Source organism: Dreissena polymorpha, chromosome 5, assembly GCF_020536995.1.
Source record: "Dreissena polymorpha isolate Duluth1 chromosome 5, UMN_Dpol_1.0, whole genome shotgun sequence".
In the NCBI taxonomy this organism is placed as follows: Eukaryota; Metazoa; Mollusca; class Bivalvia; order Myida; family Dreissenidae; genus Dreissena; species Dreissena polymorpha.
This window is the reverse complement of record NC_068359.1, coordinates 64,417,738-64,445,581: the sequence shown is the minus strand read 5'-3', so window position 1 is coordinate 64,445,581 and position 27,844 is coordinate 64,417,738. Positions and strand designations below refer to the sequence as shown.

The 27,844-nt window shown below is 38.6% G+C and overlaps 2 protein-coding genes across 2 annotated transcripts in view; both read right to left on the bottom strand.

Annotated features, from left to right (window-relative positions):
• The window catches only part of LOC127831868 (uncharacterized), a 30,833-nt gene extending 28,347 nt beyond the window's left edge, over positions 1 to 2,486 (bottom strand). The window contains exons 1-3 of the mRNA XM_052356939.1: positions 2,449 to 2,486; positions 2,247 to 2,360; positions 1,768 to 1,922 (exon numbers count right to left, since the gene is read on the bottom strand). The gene's annotated coding sequence lies outside the window, so the exon portion shown is untranslated. The remainder of the gene's footprint in view (positions 1 to 1,767; positions 1,923 to 2,246; positions 2,361 to 2,448) is intronic.
• A 10,939-nt stretch (positions 2,487 to 13,425) lies between these two features.
• The window catches only part of LOC127881166 (TELO2-interacting protein 1 homolog), an 86,034-nt gene continuing 71,615 nt past the window's right edge, over positions 13,426 to 27,844 (bottom strand). Inside the window, exons 20-23 of the mRNA XM_052428848.1 lie at positions 19,032 to 19,235; positions 18,563 to 18,649; positions 17,391 to 17,513; positions 13,426 to 16,433 (exon numbers count right to left, since the gene is read on the bottom strand). Coding sequence (XP_052284808.1) covers positions 16,356 to 16,433; positions 17,391 to 17,513; positions 18,563 to 18,649; positions 19,032 to 19,235 — 492 coding nt within the window. The 3' untranslated portion in view covers positions 13,426 to 16,355. The remainder of the gene's footprint in view (positions 16,434 to 17,390; positions 17,514 to 18,562; positions 18,650 to 19,031; positions 19,236 to 27,844) is intronic.

Below are 27,844 nucleotides of genomic sequence, written 5' to 3'. Positions count from 1 at the left end.
ACAATGTTAGCCCAGCAGCTGAGCAATACTTTTCGATGACAAGTCGTCATAACAAAAGCAAAAAAGGCATGCACATCAGATCAAAGTATTCAGTTTTAACACATTTATGCCTAGTGGACTCTCCCATAGTTCTAAATTGGATCAATTTATTTCCAAAATTATGGATGTCTAGTATATTTATTTCTATATTTGAATATGTCTTACAAAAATCCCTTTAAGCAAACAGCGCAGACCCTGATGAGACGCCGCATCATCTGAGTCTACGCTGTTTGCAAAGGCCTTTTTTTGCAGACGCTAGTCATAAATGGGCGACTTAGTTTCGTACACGCTATTAGCGTAGTCAGTATTATGCACCGAATGATAAAGATTGCGTCAAGCTGGTATTAGCAGTGTGTATTATGCACCGAATGATAAAGATTGCGTCAAGCTGGTATTAGTAGTGTGTATTATGCACCGAATGATAAAGATTGCGTCAAGCTGGTATTAGCGTAGTGAGTATTATGCACCGAATATAAAGCAACCCGGACATTATTGTTTCGGTTTCTTTTGTGGTTGAAAAAATGTTAATACGCGATATTTGAATACCAACAAGCTTTTATTTTCTGGTGCATAATGATATTATTTAAACACAATACGTGTTTCATTGAAATTACTACGAAATAATATAGTTTACACCACATTTTTTTCTGATTTATATGATATGGGTATATATACATAATACATGCAAGAAAGCCAGACATGTAACTCGGATGCACTATAACTAAAATCTTACGTATACGTGACGGTATTTTCTCGGAAATAAAATACGGGATTAATGTACAAATAATATCATAAATACATATTTAATGATCATTTTATAAATATCCATCAAAGTGTGATTCGCGGCATCATAAATTCTAACATTAGATTTGCAGAGCTGTCATTAGACATCAGCTTAGAACAGCCCAACAATGTTCTAGAAGTACAATCCATGACCAAACCAACACTAGGGAAAGTATAAATATCTCATGATAAATTGCGGATTGAGTGTGAAACCTACTAATAAAATTACAATGCGTGTTAATCATTAAAAGGATACCATAGAGCTTCTGCCAAACATGGTTTGATTATAAATGAACTGGAATAATCTAATCCTGAGAAACAAACATATACAACCAAGAATGACAAATACTGTAAATTACCAGAAGAAAAAAATACATAGAAAAAACTTACTTGTTAGCACTGATAATGTCCCTATATTCATTGTAAATGAATTATTAATTATTATGCATAGTGACTCGAGTATATGATATATCTCAAACCTTCTAAATAAATACGGAAATAGTCTTCACAGTTGGTACATTGATAATTATATCAGTCGCGTTCTGAGAAAACTGGGCATAATGCATGTGCGTAAAGTGTCGTCCCAGATTAGCCTGTGCAGTCCGCTAATTAGGGACGACACTTTCCGCCTAAATTGGATTTTGCTAAGAAGAGACTTTATTTAAACGAAAAATGTTATAAAAGCGGAAAGTGTCGTCCCTGATTAGCCTGTGCGAACTGCACAGGCTAATCTGGGACGACACTTTACGCACATGCATTATGCCCAGTTTTCTCAAAACACGACTCATATCGACACAAGTGCAGAACAGCATTGTGCAACGACGCACTGACCAAACAGTTCGACTCAAGTATTCCAGGATGTTATTTTTTGTCCCAGGTGCGCAATTGATCTTGTAGAAAGTATCTATAATGTTACCACATGCATGCATGTTACCGCCAATTTACCTGTAAAAACAATCAACGTTTGCGGTATTACCACGCGGGAGTATTGAACATGCGTGCTGACTAGATTTACTTTTCTTAAGTGGGCACTCTTCGGTTCTTTGAGATGGAAAGGGTTGGTAATAAAGCTTTCTTTCAGACAAAGAAAATGTCAACACCTGAAAACAAACGTAGCACCACTTTACAAATGTTTTTCCTGGAGCAATACAATCTATATAAGAATTGAGTATGTACACAGTTTTACTATAATTGTAATACGCATGCTCAACTCATTGAGATCTCCCCCGAACGACACCAAGTACTGGTTCTAGGCCCAGGAAACGGACTCGACAGCGTTTATATAAGCCTTAGGCTTTCGATACAATCGAGCTAAAATAAATAGGTTTAAACTAACAAATTTGAATGTGCTTACTACACTAGTGTTCGCGATCATTTTATTGAATCTTAACGTTAATTTTCAACTTTCCTGCGAATGCGAGCACCTGTAACTCTGCATGCCTTGCTGTGTGTCGTGGAGCACCTGTAACTCTGCATGCCTTGCTGTGTGTCGTGGAGCACCTGTAACTCTGCATGCCTTGCTGTGTGTCGTGGAGCACCTGTAACTCTGCATGCCTTGCTGTGTGTCTTGGTGTGCGAGCACCTGTAACTCTGCATGCCTTGCTGTGTGTCGTGGTGTGCGAGCACCTGTAACTCTGCATGCCTTGCTGTGTGTCGTGGAGCACTTGTAACTCTGCATGCCTTGCTGTGTGTCTTGGTGTGCGAGCACCTGTAACTCTGCATGCCTTGCTGTGTGTCGTGGTGTGCGAGCACCTGTAACTCTGCATGCCTTGCTGTGTGTCGTGGTGTGCGAGCACCTGTAACTCTGCATGCCTTGCTGTGTGTCGTGGTGTGCGAGCACCTGTAACTCTGCATGCCTTGCTGTGTGTCGTGGTGTGCGAGCACCTGTAACTCTGCATGCCTTGCTGTGTGTCGTGGTGTGCGAGCACCTGAAACCCTGCATACCTTGCTGTGTGTCGTGGTGTGCGAGCACCTGTAACTCTGCATGCCTTGCTGTGTGTCGTGGTGTGCGAGCACCTGTAACTCTGCATGCCTTGTTGTGTGTCGTGGTGTGCGAGCACCTGTAACTCTGCATGCCGTACTGTGTGTCGTGGTGTGCGAGCACCTGTAACTCTGCATGCCTTGCTGTGTGTCGTGGTGTGCGAGCACCTGTAACTATGCATGCCTTGCTGTGTGTCGTGGTCTCATAAGCGGACAAGGTAACTCCTTAAAAGAATGTGCTACTGTGCAGTCTGGCCATAAGATCCATTTTCGTATGACGCGGGTGTTATATTGTGTCTGGTCATAAACAGATATCGTATCATATATATAATTACTTGATAGATGATACGCATGGTCAGATATTCAAAGAATTTGCAATGTCTGTTCACATTTGGCGTGTTTGTTCATAACATAATTTGGTATTTCTCCTCGAGGAACCGACTACTATGTCTCGGCAAAATGCATCAAGTTCTATCTACCATGGTCAGTTGACAAAATTGTGGCATCACGCAATCAAACACGTTACGTTTCAGCCACGTTCCGTAAAATATGTTCTTAATGCGTGTGCGTAAAGTGTCGTCAAAAATTAGCGTTTTAGTCCGCACAGGCTAATCAGGAACGACACTTTCCATTTTAACCCTGATTAGCCGGCGCGGAATGCGTACATTAATCTAGGGCGTTCCACATGCATTAAGCCTGGTTTTCCCAGATCGAGGTTCATAAGGACACTGAATACTGCGCTCGTGTCAGGCTAACGTCACGTGATCGCTGTAGTCCTTGCTCCAACTGCATTAAGGTCTATCTGGTAGGTCTATACTTGTGAATAATATAAGGTAGCCCGTTTTGGAAAAACAGGGTTTAATGAATTTACGTAAAGTGTTGTCCCAGATTCGTCTGTACAGTCTCCAACAGGCCACATTTTTTAAAGAAAGTGTCTTCTCAGCGAATATTAAATTTAGACACAAACTGTGACACTTAAAGCAGATGAGTTGAAATAGGTTTTCTAAGAGCGACGTGTAATGTTATTTGGAGCGTCTCTATATAATTAAATCATTAAAAAATAATATCATTACGCATCTTTGATTGAAAACAAACACGCACACAACTCTTCTCATTAACTTAGCTGCATAGTTGCTGTAAACCGATGTATTTCGCAGCAGAAACTGCAGAATAATTCATTATCAATCAGAATTCATCAGTTGCGAATCGTGTTTTTGTATGTAAACGCCGGGGAAAGGTAAAAACGCATGTTCACACATTCGTGGAAGGAGTTCACACAAAAATAAGCAAACGAATGTATGCTTGTTGAAATGCTGATTGCAGTTGTAACAATATATGCAAAAAATAACCATCAAAACAAAAATATTTGTACATGTAGTACTGTTATAAAAGTACGAGAAACAATACTCTTCGACACTATAAATTCCATAATGTTATTCTTGTTTTCCGTTGGTAAGGAATTCCACTAATGGTCAATTTATGGTCAAAAATTGGTTAACATTTTAAAAAGATAAACTCAGATTTGAAACGTATAGAACCATTGTAGTTTAATGTCATAAAGCTTATAGGAACCTGTCAACGAATGTTCGAATTTTATGAGTGATGATAAGATGTTGTTAATTGAGTCGCGTTCTGAGAAAAAAACTGGGCATAATGCATGTGCGTAAAATGTCGTCCCAGATTAGCGTGTGCAATCCGCACAGGCTAATCAGGGACGACACTTTCCGTTTTTATGACATTTTTCGTTTAAATAAAGTCTCTTCTTAGCAAAAATCCAATTTAGGCGAAAAGTGTCGTCACTGATTAGCCTGTGCGGACTGAACAGGCTAATCTGGGACGACACTTTACGCACATGCATTATGCCCGGTTTTCTCAGAACGCGACTCAATTAAGTATATTAGCCTTATATAATGCATTCTCTCCGTATGTCGGTTGTGAACCATTTATCACAAGGAAAATTAAACATAAAGCATGGCAATAATCTAAAGCGGAAGAGATAGGTTTTCTCTTCCTGTCGTTGCGACATCAATGTCAGATTAAACACGCGACAATTATCTCAGTATCGTAGCAACCATTTTAATAAATGAATGTAAAGTTATTGATCGCAAAGACAATTCAACGTTTCGGAACATTAGGGACATCCGACATCGTTGTTGTTGTTTTTTATCTGTTCAACATAAAATTAGACTATACGTGCCATAATACAACAACAAATATGTTTGTGCTTTCTATTTATGAACCTCGTTCTGGGAAAACGGAGCTTAATACAGTATAATATTGACGGTAGTTTGCGTACGTGCATTAAGTCCCGTTTTTCCAGGGCGATGCTCATTTTGTATCATATAAAACGAGATTTAGCTTTTGGATGCAAGCTCGGTATTCACTGCAGTCATTCACGGCCTACACCAGGATAATCCGTAGGCAGTTCGATCAACGCGCACACAGACGTTAAATATACAAACATACTTCAGTTTTAATCATGTTATAGGTTTTATTGATAATAAACGTCGAACATTTTACGGCTATAATGTTCCGTAGCATATGTACTAGATATGTAGATTAACATTCACTAATTATTACCGGAAGTAACGTTTTTACTTTTTAAAACTTCCACAAACATCGTAGTTTATATGGGTAAACTAGAAAATTGAACAACTTGGTAATAATGTGTCATGTAGCAAAGTGAACGATTAATGCTTGTGGCTAAACCTGTATCGATGAGAACTAATTCATCCCGATTTAGATCTTCGACTTCACTAATCAATCACGTCACAGAGTAGTGACTGGTATACGTAAGCGTGATTCAGAAAAGTCAAACCTTGGCGAATTTCAGGACGAAGTAGGGGAGGCCTACGTCGCTTCAGCCAATGCGCATATGAGTCGCGTTCTGAGAAAACTGGGAATAATGCATGTGCGTAAAGTGTCGTCTCAGATAAGCCTGTGCAGTCCGAAGATCTAGTTTAAGCGGAAAGTGTCGTCCCTGATTAGCCTGTGCGGACTGCCAAGTTTTCTCAGAACGCGACTCATAGTAAAAAAAAACGCCGCCCTTACCGTCATAATAACTGCATTATGGGGTCATGACATGCAAAAGGATTATCCGGAAACGACCGCGTAATAAAGAAGAAAACTTATTTTTTATTCCCTAATTATCTTTGTACGTGTATATTTTTTGTCTAAAAAATAAATATGTGAAAGGCGAAAACATTAACTTCGACTTTTATACCGCTACGTTATACTATTTCACATTTATCACACGATCTGCAATTTCCCTTCTTGACAACTAAGGTAACAGTTTTCCTCTGATAATATGGGCCCTTCACTTTAACGTGATTGTATTCCGTTGGAACACTGATTGAACATAAAGATGCACATTTCTATACTCTTTAGGGTAATTAATTATAAGATTAACACAATCACTATATAACGTTATCACATATGATTTTAATGGGATGTCAGTTTTGGCGGTTTTATGACAGTTTTATCAAGGAGAACAAAGTTCTCAGACGTACGCAATACAAGCATCTATTCAAACGATGAATTATTAAAAGTCTAATACGTGCAAAATAAATACTGTAAATACTAATAATAATACTATTTTCATTTAAGAACATAAAAGAACATGTGTTTGATCATGACTTGCACAATGTACATCGTCCGTATAAGAAATCAAACAAAGCATTATTAACCCATTTATGCTTAGCGTCTAGAAAAAAGGCCTTGCCAAACAGCGTAGACCCATATGAGACGCCGCATTATGCGGCGTCTCATCAGGGTCTGCACTGTTTGCTTAAATGTATTTCTGTAACAAATATTCTTAACATAGAAATAAATATACTAGACATCCCTAATTTTTTTTAATAAATTGATCCATTTAGAACAATTGGGGAGTCCACTAGGCATAAATGGGTTAAGAAGATGAAATGTTAATATAGATCTGTTGCGGGTATCTTCTCTAACGTACATAAAGGCGAGAACACTATAATTGTTTCTTAGGCAAAAAAAGCAAATCAAAAAGCAGACAGCAAAAAAACCCTGTTAATTTCGATGATGTTTTTCTTAGTTATTCAGAGCAAGACAGCGTGTCTTTAGTGACCGTTTTGATACAGTCGTCTCGTTTTACCTGGATTATGCTTGTTATTTGATCTTATGCTTTTGGACCAGCTGATTTCATAAATGTCCATAACTTTATAAATTTTGTCAATTTACCAGAACGTGAAATCTGTTGGACGGCCCCTTTAAAGGGGCCTTTTCACGTTTGGGTAAATTGACAAAGTTGATAAAAGTGGTTTCAGAATTGCAAATTTTCAATTTATTTATGATATTTGTGAGGAAACAGTAATACTGAACATTTACCATGCTTTGAAATAGCCATTATATGCATCTTTTGACGATTTAAAAACCCGACAATTATAAAGCGTTGAAACTCGAAACGAATTAATACTTTGGAGAGTTCTGTTGTTCTCGTTATATTTTGTGAAACAACGAGGATTGGTTACATGAAGTATAAAATGTTCTTGTATCCGGAAGGATGGCCGAGTGGTCTAGGTGGGAGACTTTTTACTCCAGGACTCCAGGGGTCAGTGGTTCGAGCCCTGCTGAGGATTACCTTTTTTCTTTTTTTAATTTTATTCTTGATTTTTAACTCGTGTAATAAGATCATAATTATACATATATTCATGTTAAGAACAAAATTATGGGTACATCAATGCAAACTATTTTTCGAGTACATGTTCTCATTGACTGGATAATAACGCCATTTTATACACGTATTGCACGCAATATAGGAGGCAGAAAATAACCCCATTCTATACACGTATTGCACGCAATATAGGCGGCAGATAATGACCCTAGTATATACACGTATTGCACGCAATATAGGGGCCATATAATAACCCCATTCTTTACACGTATTGCACGAAATATAGGAGCCTAGATAATCCTTCATTCTATACGCGTATTGCACGCAATATAGGAGCCTAGATAATAACCCTATTCTATACACGTATCGCACGCAATATAGAAGCCAGATAATAACCCCAGTCTATACACATATTGGATGCAATAAAGGAGCCTAACACCGGTATTTCATGATACAAATTTAAGATAAGAACTACTTAATGTTTATACGTAAAACGTTTTACGAATCAGTCACATGTATATTTGCCGCCGCGGTATGGGGGTTCATATTTTTCCAATTAACTTAACAATTATTGTTACAAAAGACGAATACATGCACATACAAACAGATTTAAAAAGAGGTAAAAACATAGATAAGGTGTTTACCATTAGATAGAAGTACATACAGTTAGATAGAGGCACATACAGTTAGATAGAAGCACATACAATTACATAGAAGCACATACAGTCAAATAGACAAACATACACTTAGATAGAAGCACATACAGTCAGAAAGCAAAACATACAGTTAGATAGAAGCACATACAGTAGGATAGAAGCACATACAGTCAGATAGAAGCACATAAGTCATATAGAAGCACATACATTTCAATAGAAGCACGTGCAATTAGATGGATACAAATACAGTTAGCTAGAAGCACATACAGTCAGATAGAAGCACATACAGTTAGATAGAAGAACATACGGTTAAATAGAAGCACATATAGTTAGATTTAAGCACATGCAGTTAGATAGAACCATATGCAGTTAGATAGAAGCACGTACAGTTATATAGAGAAGAAGTACATACAATAAGACAGAAGCAAATACAGTAAGATAGAAGCACATACCGTTAGATAGAAGTCCACACAGTTAGATAGAAACACATTGAGTTAGATAGAAGCACATACAGTTAGAGAGAAGCACATGCAGACAGATAGAAAAACATACGGTTAGATAGAAGAACTTACGGTTGGATAGAAGCACATACAGTTAGATTAAATCACATACATTTAGATAGAACCACATGCAGTTAAAAAGAAGCCCATACAGTTAGATCCAAGCACATAAAGTATGATCAAAGCACATACAGTTATAAACAAGCATATAGAGTAATATAGAAAAACATACTGTAAGATAGAAGCGTATATAGTAAGATAAAAGGACATACGGAGATAGAAGCACATACAGTCAAATTGAAGCACATACAGTTAGATAGAAGCACATACAGTGAGATAGAAGCACATACAGTCAGATAGAAGCACATACCGTTAGATAGAAGCACATACAGTTAGAAAGAAGCACATACAGTCAAATAGAATCACAAACAGTTAGAAAGAAGCACAAACAGAAAGAAAGAAGCACATACGGTTAGTTAGAAGCACATACAGTAAGAACAAAGCACATACAGTTAGATAGAAGCACATACAGTAAGAAAGAAGCACATACAATTAGATAGAAGCAGATACAATTAGATAGAAGCACATGCAATTAGATAGATGCACATACAGTCAGATAGAAGCACATACAGTCAAATAGAAGCACATACATTAGATACACGCACATATAGTTAGATAGAAGCACATACAATTAGATGGAAGTACATACACTTTGATAGAAGCAAATACAGTTAGATAGAAGCACACACAGTAAGATAGAAGCACAAACAGTTAGATAGAAGCACATACAGCCAGATAGAAGCACATACAGTAAGATAGAAGCATATCCAGTTAGATAGTAGCACATACAGTTAGTTAGAAGCACATACAGTTAGATAGAAGTATATACAGTTAGATTGAAGCACATACAGTCAGATGGAAGCACATGCAGTTGAATAGAATCACACACAGTTAGATTAAAGCACATAATGTCAGATAGAAGCACATACAGTTCGATAGAAGTACATGCAGTTTGATAGAAGCACATACAATTAGATAGAAGCACATGAGTCAAATAGAAGCACATACAGTTGGATAGAAGAACATACAGTCAGATAGAAGCACATACAGCTAGATAGAAGCACATATAGTAAGATAGAAGCACATACAGTTAGATAGAAGCACATACAACCATATAGAAGCGCATACAGTCAGATAGAAGCACATACATTAGATAGAAGCACACACAGTCAGATACAAGCACATACAGTTAGATAGAAGCACATACAGTCAGATAGAAGCACATACAATTAGACAGAAGCACATACAGCTAGATAGAAGCACAAAGAGTCAAATAGAAGTACATACAGTCAGATACAAGCACATACAGTCAGATAGAAGCACATACATTACATAGAAGCACATACACTTAGATTGAAGCACATACAGTCAGATAGAAACACATACAGTTAGAGCGAAGCACATACAGTTAGATAGAAGCCCATACATTAGATAGAAGCACATACCTTTAGATTGAAGCACATACAGTCAGATAGAAGCACATACATTTGAATAGAAGCACACACAGAAGCACTAAACGTCAGATAAGTACACATACAGTCAGATAGAAACACATACAGTTCGATAAAAGTACATGCAGTTTGATAGAAGTACATACAGTTAGATAGAAGTACATACTGTTAGATAGAAGAACATACAGTTAGATACAAGCACATACTGTAAGATACAAGCACATACTGTTAGATAGAAGCACATATTGTTAGATACAATCACACACAGTTAGATAGAAGCACATACTGTTAGATACAAGCGCATACTGTTAGATAGAAGCACAAACAGTCAGATAGAAGCACATACAGTTAAATAGAAGCACATACAGTAAAAAAGAAGCACACTGGTAGATAAAAGCACATACAGTCAGATAAAAGCACATACAATTAGATAGAAATACAAACATATGTACGATGTTTGTACATACAGTTAGATATTTATTATATACAGTTAGATAAAGGTACACTTAGTTCAATAGAGATATTCATGCATTAAGTTAGAAGTACATACAGTTAGACAAAAACATATAAGTCAGATAGCAGCACAAACAGTTAGATAGGTGCGCATACAGTTAGATAGAATAATGAACAAGTTAAAAAGCTAGATAGAAGTACATGCGGTTAGATAGAAGTTAATAAGGGCATAGGGGTCATGCCAATAAACAATACTAAGGCTGTTCGCTTACCATGTTTAGAAGTTCAGCTGTCTTTTAAATTATCTGTATCTGTTAATTTAGTCATTGCATTATGTTTGAAGTATTGAGACTCATACACAGCGATCTGGTATCGCATCGATACCATCAAAGGTGAGTCATCACACTGTTTTGTGCAAACACACGCAAAAACGGTTACACGTTGTCAATTGACAAAACTCACCTTGAACATGCTTTATGATATGAATCGTGTACAATTAAATCCAATTATTGAACTGGTTAAACTACAGTTAATGCGTGACATAATCGTGTATCAACCACGTAATTCCACATAACGAGAGAACACTACTAGCAGACTGGCGCTATCGTACACAACATGCAGCGAAATGCCGATACCTTGCCGTCATTAACTACTCACGACGACATTGGCCGAGGTTTTCCAATCAATCCGAAGATCACTGTAGCAGACGTTTTTGTTTGGAAGAGACTGTTTTAAATAAAAATACTATAAAAGCTTTAAGTGTCGTCCCTGATTAGCCTGTTCGAAATGCACAGGCTAATCGGGAACGACACTTTACGCACACGCATTAACTTCTCACGACGAAATTTGGCGAGGATTTTCAATCAATAATTGATTCAAATCGATGATCGCAGAGGCAGACTACAAGCAGGTGGTGGATGGATGAGAGGCGAGATCAAAGGCGAAGACCCGTGAGTCATAGTGTCACGTTATTGGATAAAAAAACATGCCATGGCATTGAGTGTGACTGTCTAATGACGGCGTTATTGAAATTTGGGTTTGTCGGGTGCAGGGAATTACGTGATAAACGATTACTGCCGCAAACGGACCATATGAACTTATTCCATTAAATGTTTTTAATATAAAAGGATACGTTTAAGAAAGCACACCATTCAAATACAACTATTGTTCCATTATAACCAATTACCCGTTGATTTATTCGTTTAAAGTGATATTATGGGCATTTACACTGTTGAATTGAGCTGAAAAGAATTAACAGGTCAAAAGAGTTAGTTAAAATGTGGTTACTGACCAATTATCTGCAACTCATCTTGCTACCAGTTTATAAAAATATATTTTATATTCGATATTTTACATGACTCAACAAGTCCTCTAAGCCGAAATGATCCGTAAAACAAAATTCTGTCTTTGTGTCGTATGAACGAATCTGCAATAAAACAAAATTTAGGTTCACATCGTACATGCATGATCAGTTGTCAAACGAAAGTACGGTTGATAATCAAATGCGTTACTTTTTCTCTTTCCGGGATATTGTTTTAGTATGTTGATGCTGCATTCACAAATATAAGTGTACATAAAGTGAAAACACCAAAATAAACAACGGTTGCGATAGACACATATAAACTGTTAGATGCCCATAATATCACTTTAATTAGCAGCTCAGCGCGGTTTCCAAGTTGATGGATATAACAGATCGATTACTGGGAATCCCCAGCACTCCGGTGTATTTAAATGTCAAGGCTCTGCAGAAAAACGTGCGCTATGTGCAGGTTTTGGCTGGAGATAAGTGTAAGCGACAATAAAATATGAGCCTCGCTCTGGAAAAACAGGGCTTATAGCGTGTCAGTTAACCCTTTGCATGCTGGGAAATTGTCGTCTGCTAAAATGTCGTCTGCAGAATTCCTAAAATTAGCATTTATTCGATTTTTTTTCAAAGAATACTATCAGAATGGCAAACAGTTTGGATCCTGATGAGACGCCACGTTTTGTGGCGTCTCATCTGGATCCAAACTGTTTGCAAATGCCTTTAAAATTCGGTTCCGGCGCTGAAAGGGTTAAGTGTCGTCCAAGATTAGCATGTGCAGTCCGCAGATGGGTGCAGGGCCTAATATACCGACAGGATTTATCGAGTATTCATCTTAAAAAATCAATTTGTGTCATGTTTTGATTAAACATGTATTTTTCTTTTCAACACAAGTAATCAGGGCGTAGGGTCACGTGACTTTGTGGGGTTGCCAATTAAACGTTCATGCATGTGAACACATCGGTAAAACAATTTTTTTTTACAACTTCAACTGAAGCATAAAAGACAGATTTTTATGCAGCTTACGACAATTTGAAAAACATCAAAATTACTTTATTAAATACACATGTGTTCTTGTTCAAAAATTCAATTTTTACTCCAATCATGTATACGGTTATGCTTCACGCATTGAACGTGAAATTTGTCACCGATTTCACGCGTATTCTTATACCTTAAGCCATCGTCACAATCTGCAAAACTGTCTTTTATGCACTAAAGATAATTGCAAATGTATTTCAACAAATTGAGATATTTGCAAAAATAAAGTTCTAAACGGTGTGTTTACATTCTGTCCAGCCCGTGTGTAAGCCCCTGAAACGCCGTTGATTCTGCACCCTGGAAATGCAAGTAGCAATACAAGTGCCATGATTATGAGCATAGTAAACGTCATCTTATAACATATATCGGGACAAGATCTCTCGAAGGTAATCTTCTCTAAGTAGGATTTCTGAGAGAAGGCTTTCATCTCCAACATTTCAGGCTTCTGTTGGATTTTGTGTCACGCTTAACAATTTTCTGTTTACCAATTATAACAGCGTGAAAAGGAACAACAATACCAACGTTATTTTTTATATTTAATTACTCCTAAATTTAAATGTAAAAAATAAATTCAATATATCTTTTTTCAAATGCCGAAATCCAACACAGTAATAAATTGTCATTGAACACAAGAACAAGAAAGAAATTGACAAAAATATAATAAAGCAACACACAGAAAGATAGACTCAAACATCTGGCCAGCGAATACTGGTATTTGGCCGCGCTGTATGAAAACGGGGCTTAATGCATATGCTTAGCGTCGTCCTAGTTAGCACAGGCTAATCAAGGACAATTCTTTACACAGTTTTTATTTTTTGTGAAAAGATAAGTCTGTTCTGAGCAAAATTTCAGTTTAGACGGAGTTGTCTATCTTGATTAACCTGCGCTAATCTTTGACAACACTTTGCGCACATGCATTTAACCCCATTTTTCCAAAGCAAGGCTCATACATTTGTAAGAACAAAACAGTCATACACAGCCTTTATTATCCACTGTATTGCATTCTTTGAATGAATTGCAAATAGTGTAATGTTACAATAAAACAACAAGCACAATTCTTCAATCCAGCGGTATTTATGAAACTATTAAGTGGAAAGGATAATCCACAAAGAAATGTAATACAGATCGTCATGCTTTGCTTTGGTTTATAGGTAAAATATCGGTAACAAAGATTTAAAATCACCTCTTCAAACCATAAATAATAATAATTAAGAAAATGTTGATGTTTTTAATGTGTCATGTTTTACAAGTGACCTAAATGAAACGGGTAAACAATGCCCGACTGTTATTTTTATTCCTGTGTATTCTCCAACTAAAGATCAACCCTTTACCTCTTAGATACAGATGTTCATGCATGTATAATGCCTTAAAAAGTTTCAATAAATTTAAGACCTTTTTTACTTGATTCAAGTTTTAAAGCATCATTTCCAACCATTAGATACTGATGAGCAGCAAACTGCATAAAACCTGAACAGACTGAGAGCTACTCGCAGGCTGTTCTGGTTTTATGCTGTTTGCACATAGCAATTTTCACTTTGCTTCTGAGTGGGAAAGGGTTAAAATACAAATAAAACCCACAAATAAGCATAAGTAAAGAAAATGTTGGTCTAGGTAATTATAGTTTTTTTATTTACTCCTTATCATAACAAGAGCACCGCATAACGGGTGCCACGCTCAGCTGCGAAAGGAAAGCTTGTCATATTATTTTTTTTAGAGGTCACAGTGACCTTGACCTTTGACCTAGTGACCCAAAAATGGGCGTGGTGTGTAGAAGTCATCAAGGTGCATGTTCATTTGAAGTTTCAAAGTTGTAGGTGGAAGCACTATGATGTTAAAGGCAAAGTTTAAGTTTTATATTAGTGGTCACAGTGACGTTGACCTTTGACCTAGTGACCCAAAAATGGGCGTGGCGTGTAGAACTCATCAAGGTGCATATACATATGAAGTTACAAAGTTGAAGGTGGAAGCACTTTAATTTTAGAGCCAATGTAAAGATTTGAGCACGACGCAAGGACGGGGGACGACAAGAAGGCTATGACAATACCTCGGGTTTTCTCCAAAAAAAGCCAAGCTAAAAATGAGTTTCACTGGCGATTGCACCAATTGTGAAAATAATATGTTTGATCACTAAAAATTTAAAATTGATTATTGCAATTAAAAAATCTTGTCCATGTTTCACGCTCAAACCGCAAAAACTGCTGCCTTTTAAAAGTAAGCATTTAGTTTGGGTCTAATAATAGAGGTCATTATATAATTGTTGCATCTAGTTTGTGTTCCAGCGTATAAAAGACTGAAGGCCCTAAGCCAATTATGAAAGACTTGACCTGTTGACCCAGTTTTTGACCCCCCTTGACCTAGACTCTTAATTGACCCTGATTTTGTTAAGATGAACAGTCTGACTATCTTTCATCACGATTGAGTCATAACAGTGACCTCTAGAGTTGAAACCAAGGTTAAATAAGATTTGACTCTTATTATGACTAGGGCCCTAGTTTGTGGGCACCATATGACCCAGATTAAAATTCCACCTATTTATTGTTAGACGAGTTTTAAAGATGCCCTCAAGAGTTGTTAGAGATAAAAGTTAACACATGATGCCAAACATAGACTGACCACAAAAACTCAGCAAGAGCATTTGGTGCTCAGGTGAGCTAATTATTAAATAAAGGATTTCTTTCTAAAATGAGGAAAATGAGGCCTAATGCATGTACATTAAGGGTTGTTCCAGATTAGCAGTATGCAAAGGCTAATAGGGATGACTGTTGTTATAGCTTTCTTGTGAAAAGGAAGTCTCTTTTCAATGCAAAATGTAATGCAGGGAGCAAGTGTCGTTCCTTAGACTTAAGTCTAAGAATAAAGACAATTCATTAAATTAGAATATTCAAGAATTTGTTTAATTTTGAGTCAAACACTGCAGTAAACATCTCTATCTATATTATTCTTCATATAGAACATTTTGTTAATCACCAGTGGAGGCCTGTATATATTCAAAAACTGAACACATTTTTCTTGGTTCTAAGTCTATTCTTTATTCTTAAGTCTAAGAATCGGTTGGTGAATACGGGCCCAGGATAAGCCAGTGCATGGGACGACAGTTTATGCACATAAATTGAGCCCCAATTTCCCAAAACATGGCTCATTTCAACCCCTGGGACAATCATAAAGGCAGAGCAATCTATGTAAATCTACAGTTTAAATAGTGAATTGCTTTATTCTTATTACATGAAATTGCCTAAAATTTAATCACAAAGCAAGATAAACATAATGGCATATGGAATCCCTGGCTTTGCACATCCAGCTGTTTTAAGTCGTACTTGACAGTTGGTCATGGATGGAATACAGGAGTGTCATGAACACAATCTGGCATGGCTGGTGAAGGTTTGCTACAACAGCTTGGTATCCGCCATGAGTCGGGTGATGTTCCCGGTGTAGGGATTGCTAGTGGACAGCTTGCTACAACAGCTTGGTATCCGCCATGAGTCGGGTGATGTTCCCGGTGTAGGGATTGCTAGTGGACAGCTTGCCCAGGCCCTGAAATACAACAAGTGATGTGTTTGTCAGAAACACAATGCCACCTACTGCGCCGCTTTTATTGATTTATTTTTTTATTATATCCCTTTACAAAAATTACTTCCCTTGTAAAAATTATCTGTAACTGCCAAATGATAAATAGAAATGTTCTCCCTTTGAGGCTTGTTACTTCCCTTGGAAAAATTTTACCTTTGACCTTTAAGGATGACCTTGACCTTTCACCACTCAAAATGTGCAGCTCCATGAGATTATACACATGCATGTCAAATATTAAGCTGCTATCTTTAATATTGCAAAATTTATGGCCAATGTAAAAGTTTTCAGATGGACTGACAGACAGTTCAAATGCTATATGCCACCCTACCAGGGGCATAAAATTGGCCTCTGCCGGTGGTCTTTGAAAATAAGGCTCAATGCATAAGTGTAAATCGGTCTCAGATAAGGCATGACTTTCCACTTTTAATATTATATCAACCAGTTTCACATCGTATTATTGAATGCTTTTAAAGTAATGAAAAAATAGTCATCCGAGTGGTCAGACAAACAAAAAGTAGCCGATGAAATGCTTTAAGTGTTATACTGTACATGTTCAAGATAAACATATTCATAACAGTAACATTACAAGTAAAACAAAGTAAAGCATGTGATTACAAATCATCATTTATTAAAAACACATCAAATCTCCTATGAAGTCATAAGAAAATAGCCTTAAATGTAAAGTCTCCTGTTTTTCAATTATTCATCTCTTTTACTTTGAGCTTTGCAAGAAACAAAATCCAACAGAAGCCCCAAAATGACAATCAATAGTAATTCTATATGAAACAGCTCTAAACAAAAGTTTTAAATATAAAAAAAGACTAACTTTAACCATTAAGAGTGACAGTACGCATTAAAAAATTACAGACTAATGTCGACTGCTAAACTGGTTTAAGTTTCTTCAATACTCCCTAATGTTACCCTGATTGGTTTGAAGCTGCCTGATGGTGGTTCATACGCCTTGGGACAGAAAAGAGGGCAGAGTTTGAGCCAGATCAGGTCTGGATCGATGTCAATCAGCCCCCGGCAGCACTCTATGCATGCCTGGCGGAGGAACAGTAAGGAGAAGAAACATTGTATGAGTACATATGAACAACACTCTGGTAAAACAGGGCTAATTGCTTGTACCTAAAGTGTCCAGGGGGGTTTTCCAGCCATTTTGTGAAAAAGAGTCTAGTCAAATGGGGATTTTTTTAATCGATAAAAGTGGCAAAATTGGAAAAAAAATTATCGACAAAAAGGACCAATTTGGGAGTTTTTTTATCAACAGATATTGACACAACAGGTCTTTTCTTGGCCATTTTGTATATAAATCACATAAATTATGGTTATATATTTTGTAGGTTGTTTAAAAAAAAAATTGAGACATAGAGTCTTATAATCATAAGTCATAAGACACTTCTTTCTAAAACAAAAAATAAATTATTAGGATTTGGAAATTGGGATAATTTTTTATAACTTCAGTTTGGGATTGGGTCTGTTTGCTTTAGGATTAGGTCTGTTTTACGGCCCATGCAATGATGCATTAAGCCCTGTTTTCCGAGAGCAAGGATCATATGAGTCGCGTTCTGAGAAAACTGGGAATAATGCATGTGCGTAAAGTGTCGTCCCAGATTAGCCTGTGCAGTCCGCACAGGCTAATCAGGGACGACACTTTCCGCCTAAATTGGATTTTTGCTAAGAAGAGACTTCATTTAAACGAAAAATGTCATAAAAGCGGAAAGTGTCGTCCCTGATTAGCCTGTGCGGACTGCACAGGCTAATCTGGGACGACACTTTATGCACATGCATTAAGCCAAATTTTCTCAGAACATGACACAAATTCACAGCAGCACTCCCTACATACCTGGAAGGTAATTATACGAAGTAGGAACAAGAATTATGTTCATATATGAGCCACCGTCTAAGAAAATAGGGTTTAACTCTTTACTACTTAGATACGGAAAATCATCTGTTGAGCAGCAAACAGCATGAAACCTGAACAGACTGTGAGTTACTCGCAGGCTGATCTGGTTATATGCTGTTTGCACATAGCCATTTTCACTTTGCTTCAACTGGGGGAAAGGGTTAACACACATAACAAAACAACATACCTTCTGTAAAGTGCTTGGCTGTCGGATATGTAGGTAAGGGAGGCAACTTGTGGTGATCAAGTCCAGATTACTTCCCTTGATACATGCCTAAAAACAAGATTGGCTAATAGATAGATTCAATAATAGAGACTCGCGATCACAGATCAGCACCTAAAAATAAGGTTCAAACTTTTATTATTTTGCTTAATACTTCTAAAATCAAAATAAATCTCATTCTCTTTAACTAATTCCTGAGCTGCACTCACTCTCGGAAAACAGGGCTTACATCATGTGCTTTAAGTGTAGTTCCAAATAAGCCTATGCTGTATGCACAGGCTAATCTGGGACAACTGTTTCTGCATAGACTTGATTTTACTTTGGAAGAGACTTCCTTTAACTTTAAAATCCACCAAGGCAGAAAATGTAGTCTAATATGGGACGATACTTAATGCACATGCATTAAGCCCTATTTTCCTAAAAAAAGGCTTACCATTTGAGCAATGGAGCTGATGTTGTTCAATATGGCAAGCTGCAGTTTATAGTTGACAGTGAACTGGTAAGAGGCCCCAGCGTGTACGCTGATCTCGGATTGGTTCTGGAGAAATGAAGCCAGCTTGGGTAGCACATCCTTTGTCACCCGATGCTTCACAAAGTCTCCTGAGCAGCGGGCCACTGTGCGAAGTACGTCTATGGCCTGAAATCAGAAAATATGTAAACTAAAATGTGAACAGACTTTTGTGAAATGTTAGTCATGAAATGGGAAATGTAAGTCTTTTAAATGTGAAACATGGACCTAACAAGAGGGCCTGAAAGGCCATAAGTCGCTCCCCTGAGAAACAAATGAACTGACCTGTTTTGTGCAGCCCAATACATCATTAATAAAAACAAATGTTCTGACCAAGTGTCATGAAGATTAAACTATAAATGTAACTTTTAGAGTGTTTACAAGGTATACCATAGCCAAATTAGGAAAAATGCCCAACCCCCTAGTGGCCATTCTTTTCAACAGAATGGAACCATTTTCAAACTACTCCAAGATATCATTACAAGAAATGTTATCACCAAGTTCAATAAAGACTGGATTATAAATGTAGCTGTCAAAGACTTTCAAGAAGCTGGGATTTGTCCATGGAATCCGCAAAAAGTGTCGTCATCCGCAAAGCTTGCCCCAAGCACAGTTTTCAATTAAGTTACTGCTGTAACGGCTACGGATTCATCAATGGTTATGACACCAGCTACAGCAGTTGCAGCACCTGTTGTAGCCTCTGCAGTCGCAACCCCAGAGGCAGCATCCGCAGTTGAATCCCTTGCGGGCAACTCTGCAGTTGCAACCCCTGTGGCAGCCCCTGCATTCGCAAACCCTGTGGCGGCCCCTGCACTTGCAACCCCTGTGGCCGCCTCTGCAGTTGCAACCCCTGTGGTAGCCCCTGCAGTCGCAACCCCTGTGGCCACCCCTGTGGCCGCCCCTGCACTTGCAACCCCTGAAGTTGCAACGTCTTTTGTAACAGGTTTAGCCTCCTCCCCTGAATCTCTCAAAGTTGTGGTGATGCAATTTCACCTTTCAATATATATATGGTACTGCCAAGAACTGATCAAAAGAAAGCAAAGACACATAGAACAATAATGCCATAATGCATAACTGGTGATAGTTAAATGGAATGGATGAAAGAAAAAGAGGCAAAGAAAGAAGCAGAACTTCAAGAAAAACAGCAATGTCAGACAGAAAGGTTGCAGAAGAAACTAAAGAAAGATGAATATCTAAGAGAAAAAAAGCCAGGCCTGAAAAGAAACAAAAGGACAGAGAAGATGCAAATAAAAAGAGGACTGAACAGAAAAAAAGGAAAGTACAAGAAGCAGTGCAGATCTTGCGAGATATAGAGGCCTCTGACTCAGATGACAACATAACCGTCAAATTAACTGATTGTTTCCAGTGTAATAAACCATATAATGAATTTGTTGAGAGCACTCATTGCCTCAGGCGCTTTCATTTTGCCTGCGTTTCAGATGAGCTCATAGAAAGCTCAGATGAACTCCCATTTGAATGCAAATGCTGCTAAATCAGTGCCATTTACTATCTGAAAACATCTCAATACGTGTGTCCAATACCAGTTAACATTGTAGTGCATATAGGTGTTTAAGGACAGTGGGCAGAATAATTGCTCTTTGAAGATGTATCATGATTGTTCTTTAAAACATGTGTTTGTGTTTTATGTGTTGTGTTTATGATTATATTGCACTTGTACATTTGTACCTTAAAATAGTCCATGACTGAATATCAGTACTGATTACATGCAATTGTTTGTGTTGTTGTTGTTTTTTAAAAAAACTCAAACCGTTCGGAATTTGGAGCAGATATGTTCGGTACTAGGAGCAGTGTTAGGAATTAGGGGTAGTTGATTGCATATTTGTTCACGCAGTAACTTCTTTCAGTATCCAATGGAATAGTTTTATATCCGAGAAAATGTAAGAAGTAGTATACATCTACATCAAGTGCTCATAATACCGAACAACATGAAAATCGGCTTAAGTGTTTGGTATTCCAAGCATCATCTTTATATGACAACCCATTGCTCTTCGTTTGTTAACCAACATATTTCAGACTGAACATGGACCTTTTATACTACAATATTGGAAGATCAAAAACAACTGAAATTTAACTTCACAAGGATATACAACTTGTTTGGATATATGAGCAATATTGGCTATAATTTACATTACAGCAGAAAAAAAACTTATTTAGTAATGACCATAATTGATAAATGCATTTTTAACATAACATAGGTTTTTCATTGACATTTTGGGACAGTCCATCTGTTTTCAAAAAGTAGAAAGTACATTTGTTTAACTGTTGCCCAAGGTCCATGCTAAGGGAAATTATTGGACAGACTGTTCCCAAATGTCAATAAATATCAGTTGTAAGACCTACTTGTTATGTAACAAACAAACATTTAGTGCATGGCAATAAGAATAAGAATAACAAGGGACAAAATTGTCACAAAACCAGGCTTTCAATTTGAAAAAAAAAATCTGATAAAGGGAGACAATTCAAAATGTGCATTGTTACCCCCCTTGTGTAAGATTCAATCTTTTATTTACTCGTGGCGACCTTGATTTCAATTTGAAAAAAAAAAGTCTGATAAAGGAGACCAACTCAAAATGTGCATTGTTACTGATTGTTCAAAGTTACCCTACATGTTTCAAAATCAATCTATTTTTAGTCGTGGCGACCTTGACCTTGGAGATATTGACATAATTCTTTCGTGCGACACACCGTCCAATGATGGTGAACAAATGTGCCAAATGATTTTAAAATCTCACAATGAATGACATAGTTGTGGCCCGGACAAGCTCATTTATGGCCATTTTTTACCTTTGAACTCAAAGTGTGACCTTGACCTTGGAGATATCGATGTCATTCTTTCGCGCGACACACCGTCTAATGATGGTGAACAAATGTTCCAAATGATTTTAATATCTGACAATGAACGACAAACTTATGGCCCTGACAAGCTTGTTCCGCCCGCCCACCAGCCCACCCGCCCGCCGACATTCGCCAATCTAATAACCAGTTTTTTCCTTCGGAAAACCTGGTTAACAATAATAATGATATTGATAGTAATAATTAACAAGAAATGTGTTTGTCGGAAACACTATGTCCCCTTCTGCACCGCTTTGGAGCTATATATTTGACCTTTGACCTTGAAGGATGACCTTTACGTTTCACCACTCAAATTGTGCATCTCTATGAGATACACATGCATGCCAAATATGAAGTTGCTATCTTCAATATTGCAAAAGTTATGGCAAAATGTTAAAGTTGGAGCAAACAAACCAACAGACAGACAGGGCAAAAACAATATGTCCCCCACCATAGTGGTGGGGGACATAAAAATATATCATATATATGTTCATGAGGGCAATATAACACATAATAACAATGTAGCATCGCAAAATGTTGCTCGCTTGTTTCAACAAAGTGCTTAACAGTATAAAATACGAAATTAAAAATTCCATAGAGAAGTTATACAATAAATTGTAAGAAGAATGTTACAATACAACTAAACATAATTTATTGATTGTTTATTAAAACAAATTTTCTTAAGTAAAATTCATTTTAATTATTAAATACTTACCTGTTATCTCTAGCTTACCCCTTTCCAAGGGAGTTATTTCATCCGGAAAATATTCAAGCGCTGGGAATCGTCCACCTCTATAAGAATCCAAATCAGGTTAAACATAGTACAATGCAACCTAACAGGAAATCAAGAACCACAACTCATCTTTCCTTTACGCAAACATAAAAAGGCGATGAGCGGGGTGGGAGGTGGGACTTACCGATAACAGGTAAGTATTTAATAATTAAAATGAATTTTACTTAAGAAAATTTGTTTTAATATCATAAATACGTTACCTGTTATCTCTAGCTGATTTTGCAGCTGCGGCGGGAAGGTTCGCATATTTTTTCCCCATCACAGCAAAACCCATATAGAGGGTTTACAGCCAGAGATAGTAGAATCAAGTCCTCTTATAATCTTTGTTAGTACAGTATAGTACTTAATTCTCGGATGGCACCAGTGTACTTACGCCATAGAAGAAACTACAGTTTGAGCCACTACAAGAGGACCCAACTTATACAAATTGTCTTGTTGGCACTCAAGAGAACGAAGATAAAAAGAGGAGAAGGTGGTCGGATTCCTCCAGAAAGCAGCTTGAAGCACTTCAGATAGTGGGGTCTGATTAATATAAGCCCACGAAGCCGAAAGAGCTCTTAATTCATGCGGTCTTATCTTAAACAGGGATAAAGCCCTCGATGAAAGAGAAGAATAAGCTTTCCTTATAGTCGAGGCTATCCAACGAGAAATAGAAGCCGCAGACACATCGCCCCTCCCTTTTAATGGAATGAAAAGTCTCTTGCGAGTACCTCGAATAGACTTTACCTTTTTAAGGTAGAACTTCAAAGCCCTGACCGGGCAAAGGAGTCTATCATCATCTTCATGTCCACAAGTTCTAGATAGACTTGGAACTTTGAAGGGTTTGGAAGCCATAGAGGGGAGTTGATTTTTAGCAAGGAATCCTGACTGACACAACAATGTAACAGAACCATCAGAAGAGTCAAAACGAAGATGACTATCCTCGATAGAAAGAGCATGAATTTCACTTCTCCGTTTGGCTGAAGCCATAGTAAGAAGGAAAACGGTCTTCCATGTTAGGAATTGTAATGAAGCCTGATCAAGAGGTTCATAGGGAGCCTTAATAAGGGAACCAAGCACACAAGCTAAATCCCATTTAGGAGCAAGTGTACGAGATACAGGACGACTAAGTTCCATAGCTCGAACAAGTTCTGAAATAGCTGGATCAGCACAGACTTGTGAAGACTTAGTGAAAGCCAATGTATGCGAAATCATAGATCTGTATCCTTTGATGGAACTAAGAGAAAGTTTCTTATCATCAAAAAGATAAATGAGAAAATCCGCTATTCGTCTAGCAGAGGGATTGAGGGGATTAACTTTCCCTCGAAAACACCAATTGAAGAAGAGTTTCCAACGAGCATCATAGACTGCTCTGGTGGATTTTCTCCTTGCCGAAGCAACGAGGGTTGAAGCCCTGACAGAAAAACATTTCTTCTGCAAAGATTGCCTGATAACGGCCAGACGTGTAAGTGGAACATTTTTGGGTCCGCATGTAGTCTGCCGCTTTGAGACAGAAGATCTGACCTGTGAGGAAGATTCCTCGCTGCTGGATCGTAAACTGGACTCACATAAAGTCTGTGATTGTGTCTGGTTGCAAATAGATCGACCAGGGGATAACCGAACTTGAAAAAGATCTGGTTGGTCACTTCTTGATGAAGTGTCCACTCCGATGGAAGTAACTGGTGTTTGCGAGACAAACCATCCGCCAGGGCGTTGAGGCGACCTGGTATATATTTTGCCAGCAGATGAATGTTGAGTGTTTTGCAAAGAACAAGTAATTTTCTGGTTTCCAGATACAGGGATTGAGAATGTGTTCCCCCCTGTGCCTGGATGTAAGCCACCACAGATGTGTTGTCTGTTGACACCATCACACAAGAGTCTCGAAGATGTGATTGGAAATGAGATACAGCTAGAAATACTGCTCGCATTTCTAGATTGTTGATATGAAGGTGAGATTCCTGATGAGACCACAACCCTGAAATTATCAGACTGAGAGGTTCCAGGTGAGCACCCCACCCTTCCTTGCTCGCATCCGTTATTAGATATAATGACGGTTGCGGGGGAAGAAGGGGTACTCCTGCCAACAGAGTCTCCTCGTCTAGCCACCACTGAAGATGAGACCTTAAGGAGGGAAGGATTGGAATCTGTGTTAATAGATTGCCTGGAGACCATTTCCAACAAGCTGAGAGATAGTGCTGAAGAGGACGTAGGAAGAGAACGTCCCAACTGCACAAAGTCTGCTACTGAGCTCAGGATACCGTTGAGAGAGAGGAATTCTTGAGCTGTTATATGAGATTGGGACAAAACCCAGTTGACCTTCATCAGAAGGTCTGATATACGTTGAATAGACACTCTGACCCGATTGATGTGGGTCAAGAAATTCATTCCCACAAACGTAAAGTCCTGTGAAGGAATGAGGTCTGATTTGTCTGCATTGAGAAGGAGCCCTCGTTAGAGGAGCTCCTTCCAAGAGAATTCTAGGCTGTACAGAAGCAATTGACGATCGAGCTGGTGTAAGAGCCAGTCGTCGAAATACTGAAGAAGAATAATCCCGTGAACTCTGAGGTGTGATCCGACTGCCGACATTAGTTTGGTAAAAACTCGTGGGGCTGTCGCCAACCCGAAAGGCATAGACCGGAACTGGTAGACTTGGCCTTGAAAGGCGAATCGCAAGTACTTTCGGTAGTTGGGATGTATAGGAACATGGAAGTAAGCATCTTCCAGATCCAAAGACACCCCCCAGTGCAGGGGTTTGATGGATTCCCGTATGAAAGAAGGAGTCTCCATTTTGAAAGTTGGTTTGAGGAGATACATGTTGAACACTTTTAAATCTATTACTGGTCTCCAGGAACCATTTTTCTTTTGAACAAGAAAAAGACGACTGTAAAATCCTGGAGAATAAGGATCTTGAACCCTTTCTACCGCCTGTTTTTCCAAGAGCCCGAGAATGGACTCTGGAATATGTGGATGCCGAGATACCAGCTCTATAGTGACGCGAGAAAGTGGAGGCCTTTTTTCGAATTGAAAAGTCAGGCCTTTTGTCACAAGAGAATGAACCCATGCGTCTGAAGTAATTTGAAGCCATCGATTTGAGAAGTGGAAAAGTCTGGCCCCGACTGGTATTTCCGGCATCGGAGGTTGTGGCGGTAGAAAGGGAAGGGACCTAGGGCTGATAAGCAGGAGGTGCGCCCCTGCCGGTAGAAGGTTTGAAATTCCTCTGTCCCGGCTTGGGTTTGCCCTTTTTCCCAGAATCTTTATTAGAAGACTTGTGTGACAAAGAAGGTCTGTTATAGGAAGACTGCCTATTAGGACCTGACCGTGGATTAAAAGAAGGCTTTTTAGAGAAAAGGTTATTTCTCTTAGCCGTCTTGAATGCTGGAACTGCTGGTGGCCTAGAAGCAGGATGCTTAAAGACCCCTTGGCGTTGTCCAGAGTTGTTTCTAGCTAAAGAAGCATGAAGTTGGTCATCCTTGTCAGCTGTGATTGCTTCTTGTATCCTTCCACCAAAAAGAAACCCTGATGTGAGAGGAGCTGTTCTGAGCGAGTTCATACCAGGTTCCAACAGAAAATCTTTAGGTAAAGAAGTAAGGATAAGATCTCTACGAATCCTTAGCATCTCGGACATTGAAGAAGCAGAAGTGTGAGATAAGGCCAGTGTGGTCCGTGAGAGATGAATTAACAAATCACGGAGTTCCTCCGGAACAGATTCCGACCAATCACACACCATTTGTAAAATTGTCGCTAGCATGAAGTCAATTTGGTTAGTCAAACCTAATGATCTACGTTCCCTCATTTCCCAAGTTTCCAACATTGAAAACGGAACAGAAACTGAATTGGAACCACTTGGCATTACAAGAGATAGCTTGCTTATGTCCGGATCTGGAACCGGAAGTTTTGAAAAATCCAACCAAGATGTTGCATGTGGTACAGGAGGTTTGTAACTTTTACTACCTTCCTGGTGTTTTGGATCAGCTAGTTCCTTAGGAATTTTTCATGTTTCTCCTCGTTTTGGAATAGTCTTATTAGCTGATTCCAATGATTGAAGAACAGATAGAACAGTAGAACCAATGGGAAGTCGTGGGTCAGGACGAGCCGTCGACTTAATAACCCTGTTGGGATCAAATGTACCAAAAAGTTGTTCTGTCACAGAAATCGTCGCATTTGAAGACAGTTCAGCAGGTCTTGGACAGTAATCTTCACCAAGAGTACGAAACATCAGTTCATAGATCTGACCAATCGGAGCGAATATTGATCCGTCTCAACATTAGATTCTGCATCTGAATCAGCCTCACTCTCTACAACACCAGCGGTTTGTATAGAATCAGCAGGAACAGAAGTGAGAATATCTTGTACCGGATTGTAATTGTCTGGTAACAGCGAATGATCATCCCCGACGTCAGTAAACTGATAATGTAAACCGGAAGAAGGTAAATTATCAGCATTGACCGGTACAAAATGTCCCGCCGAATTCTGTATCCATAGTGTATCAGGATTCGACAGGGTAGCTGTAGGGGGTACACAACTAGATACTGTAGATGATACCCGTGGTGTTGACACTGACGCCGTAGTAGTGAGATGAGCTCCTGAAGATGCAATACGTGTGGCAGTCAACGTTGGAACCGACACATTTGGCATGGAAACATGCGATTCCATAACGGAACACGATGGTGAACGACTATACGTATGGTAAGTCCGATGCTGTCTACGTGAACGTTGCCGACGTCCTCGTTTCCTGCAATGTCGAGATCTGGATCGGCTGCGCTGTCGAGATGTGGATCGGCTGCGATGAGATCGAGATTTTTTGGAATACAGTCTCCGTGAGTGACGACGTGATCGCTTATGAGCGCCGCGATGATGATAACTGCTCGACAAAGAAGAGCGTGTCCGATGTCCACTCCTTGATGAAGACGATGTATTCGACGACGAATCGGATGTAGAAGAATACGCCGATGATGAAGACCGAGTTCTTCTTGACCGGCGATTGGTGTTATCGGTGGCAGGCCCAACTGATGACTGTTGACCGGACCGGTGATCAATGACCGGACCGGACCGGTGACCGGACCGGACCGGTGACATGACCGGTGACCGGACCGGACGGTCATATTATGACCGG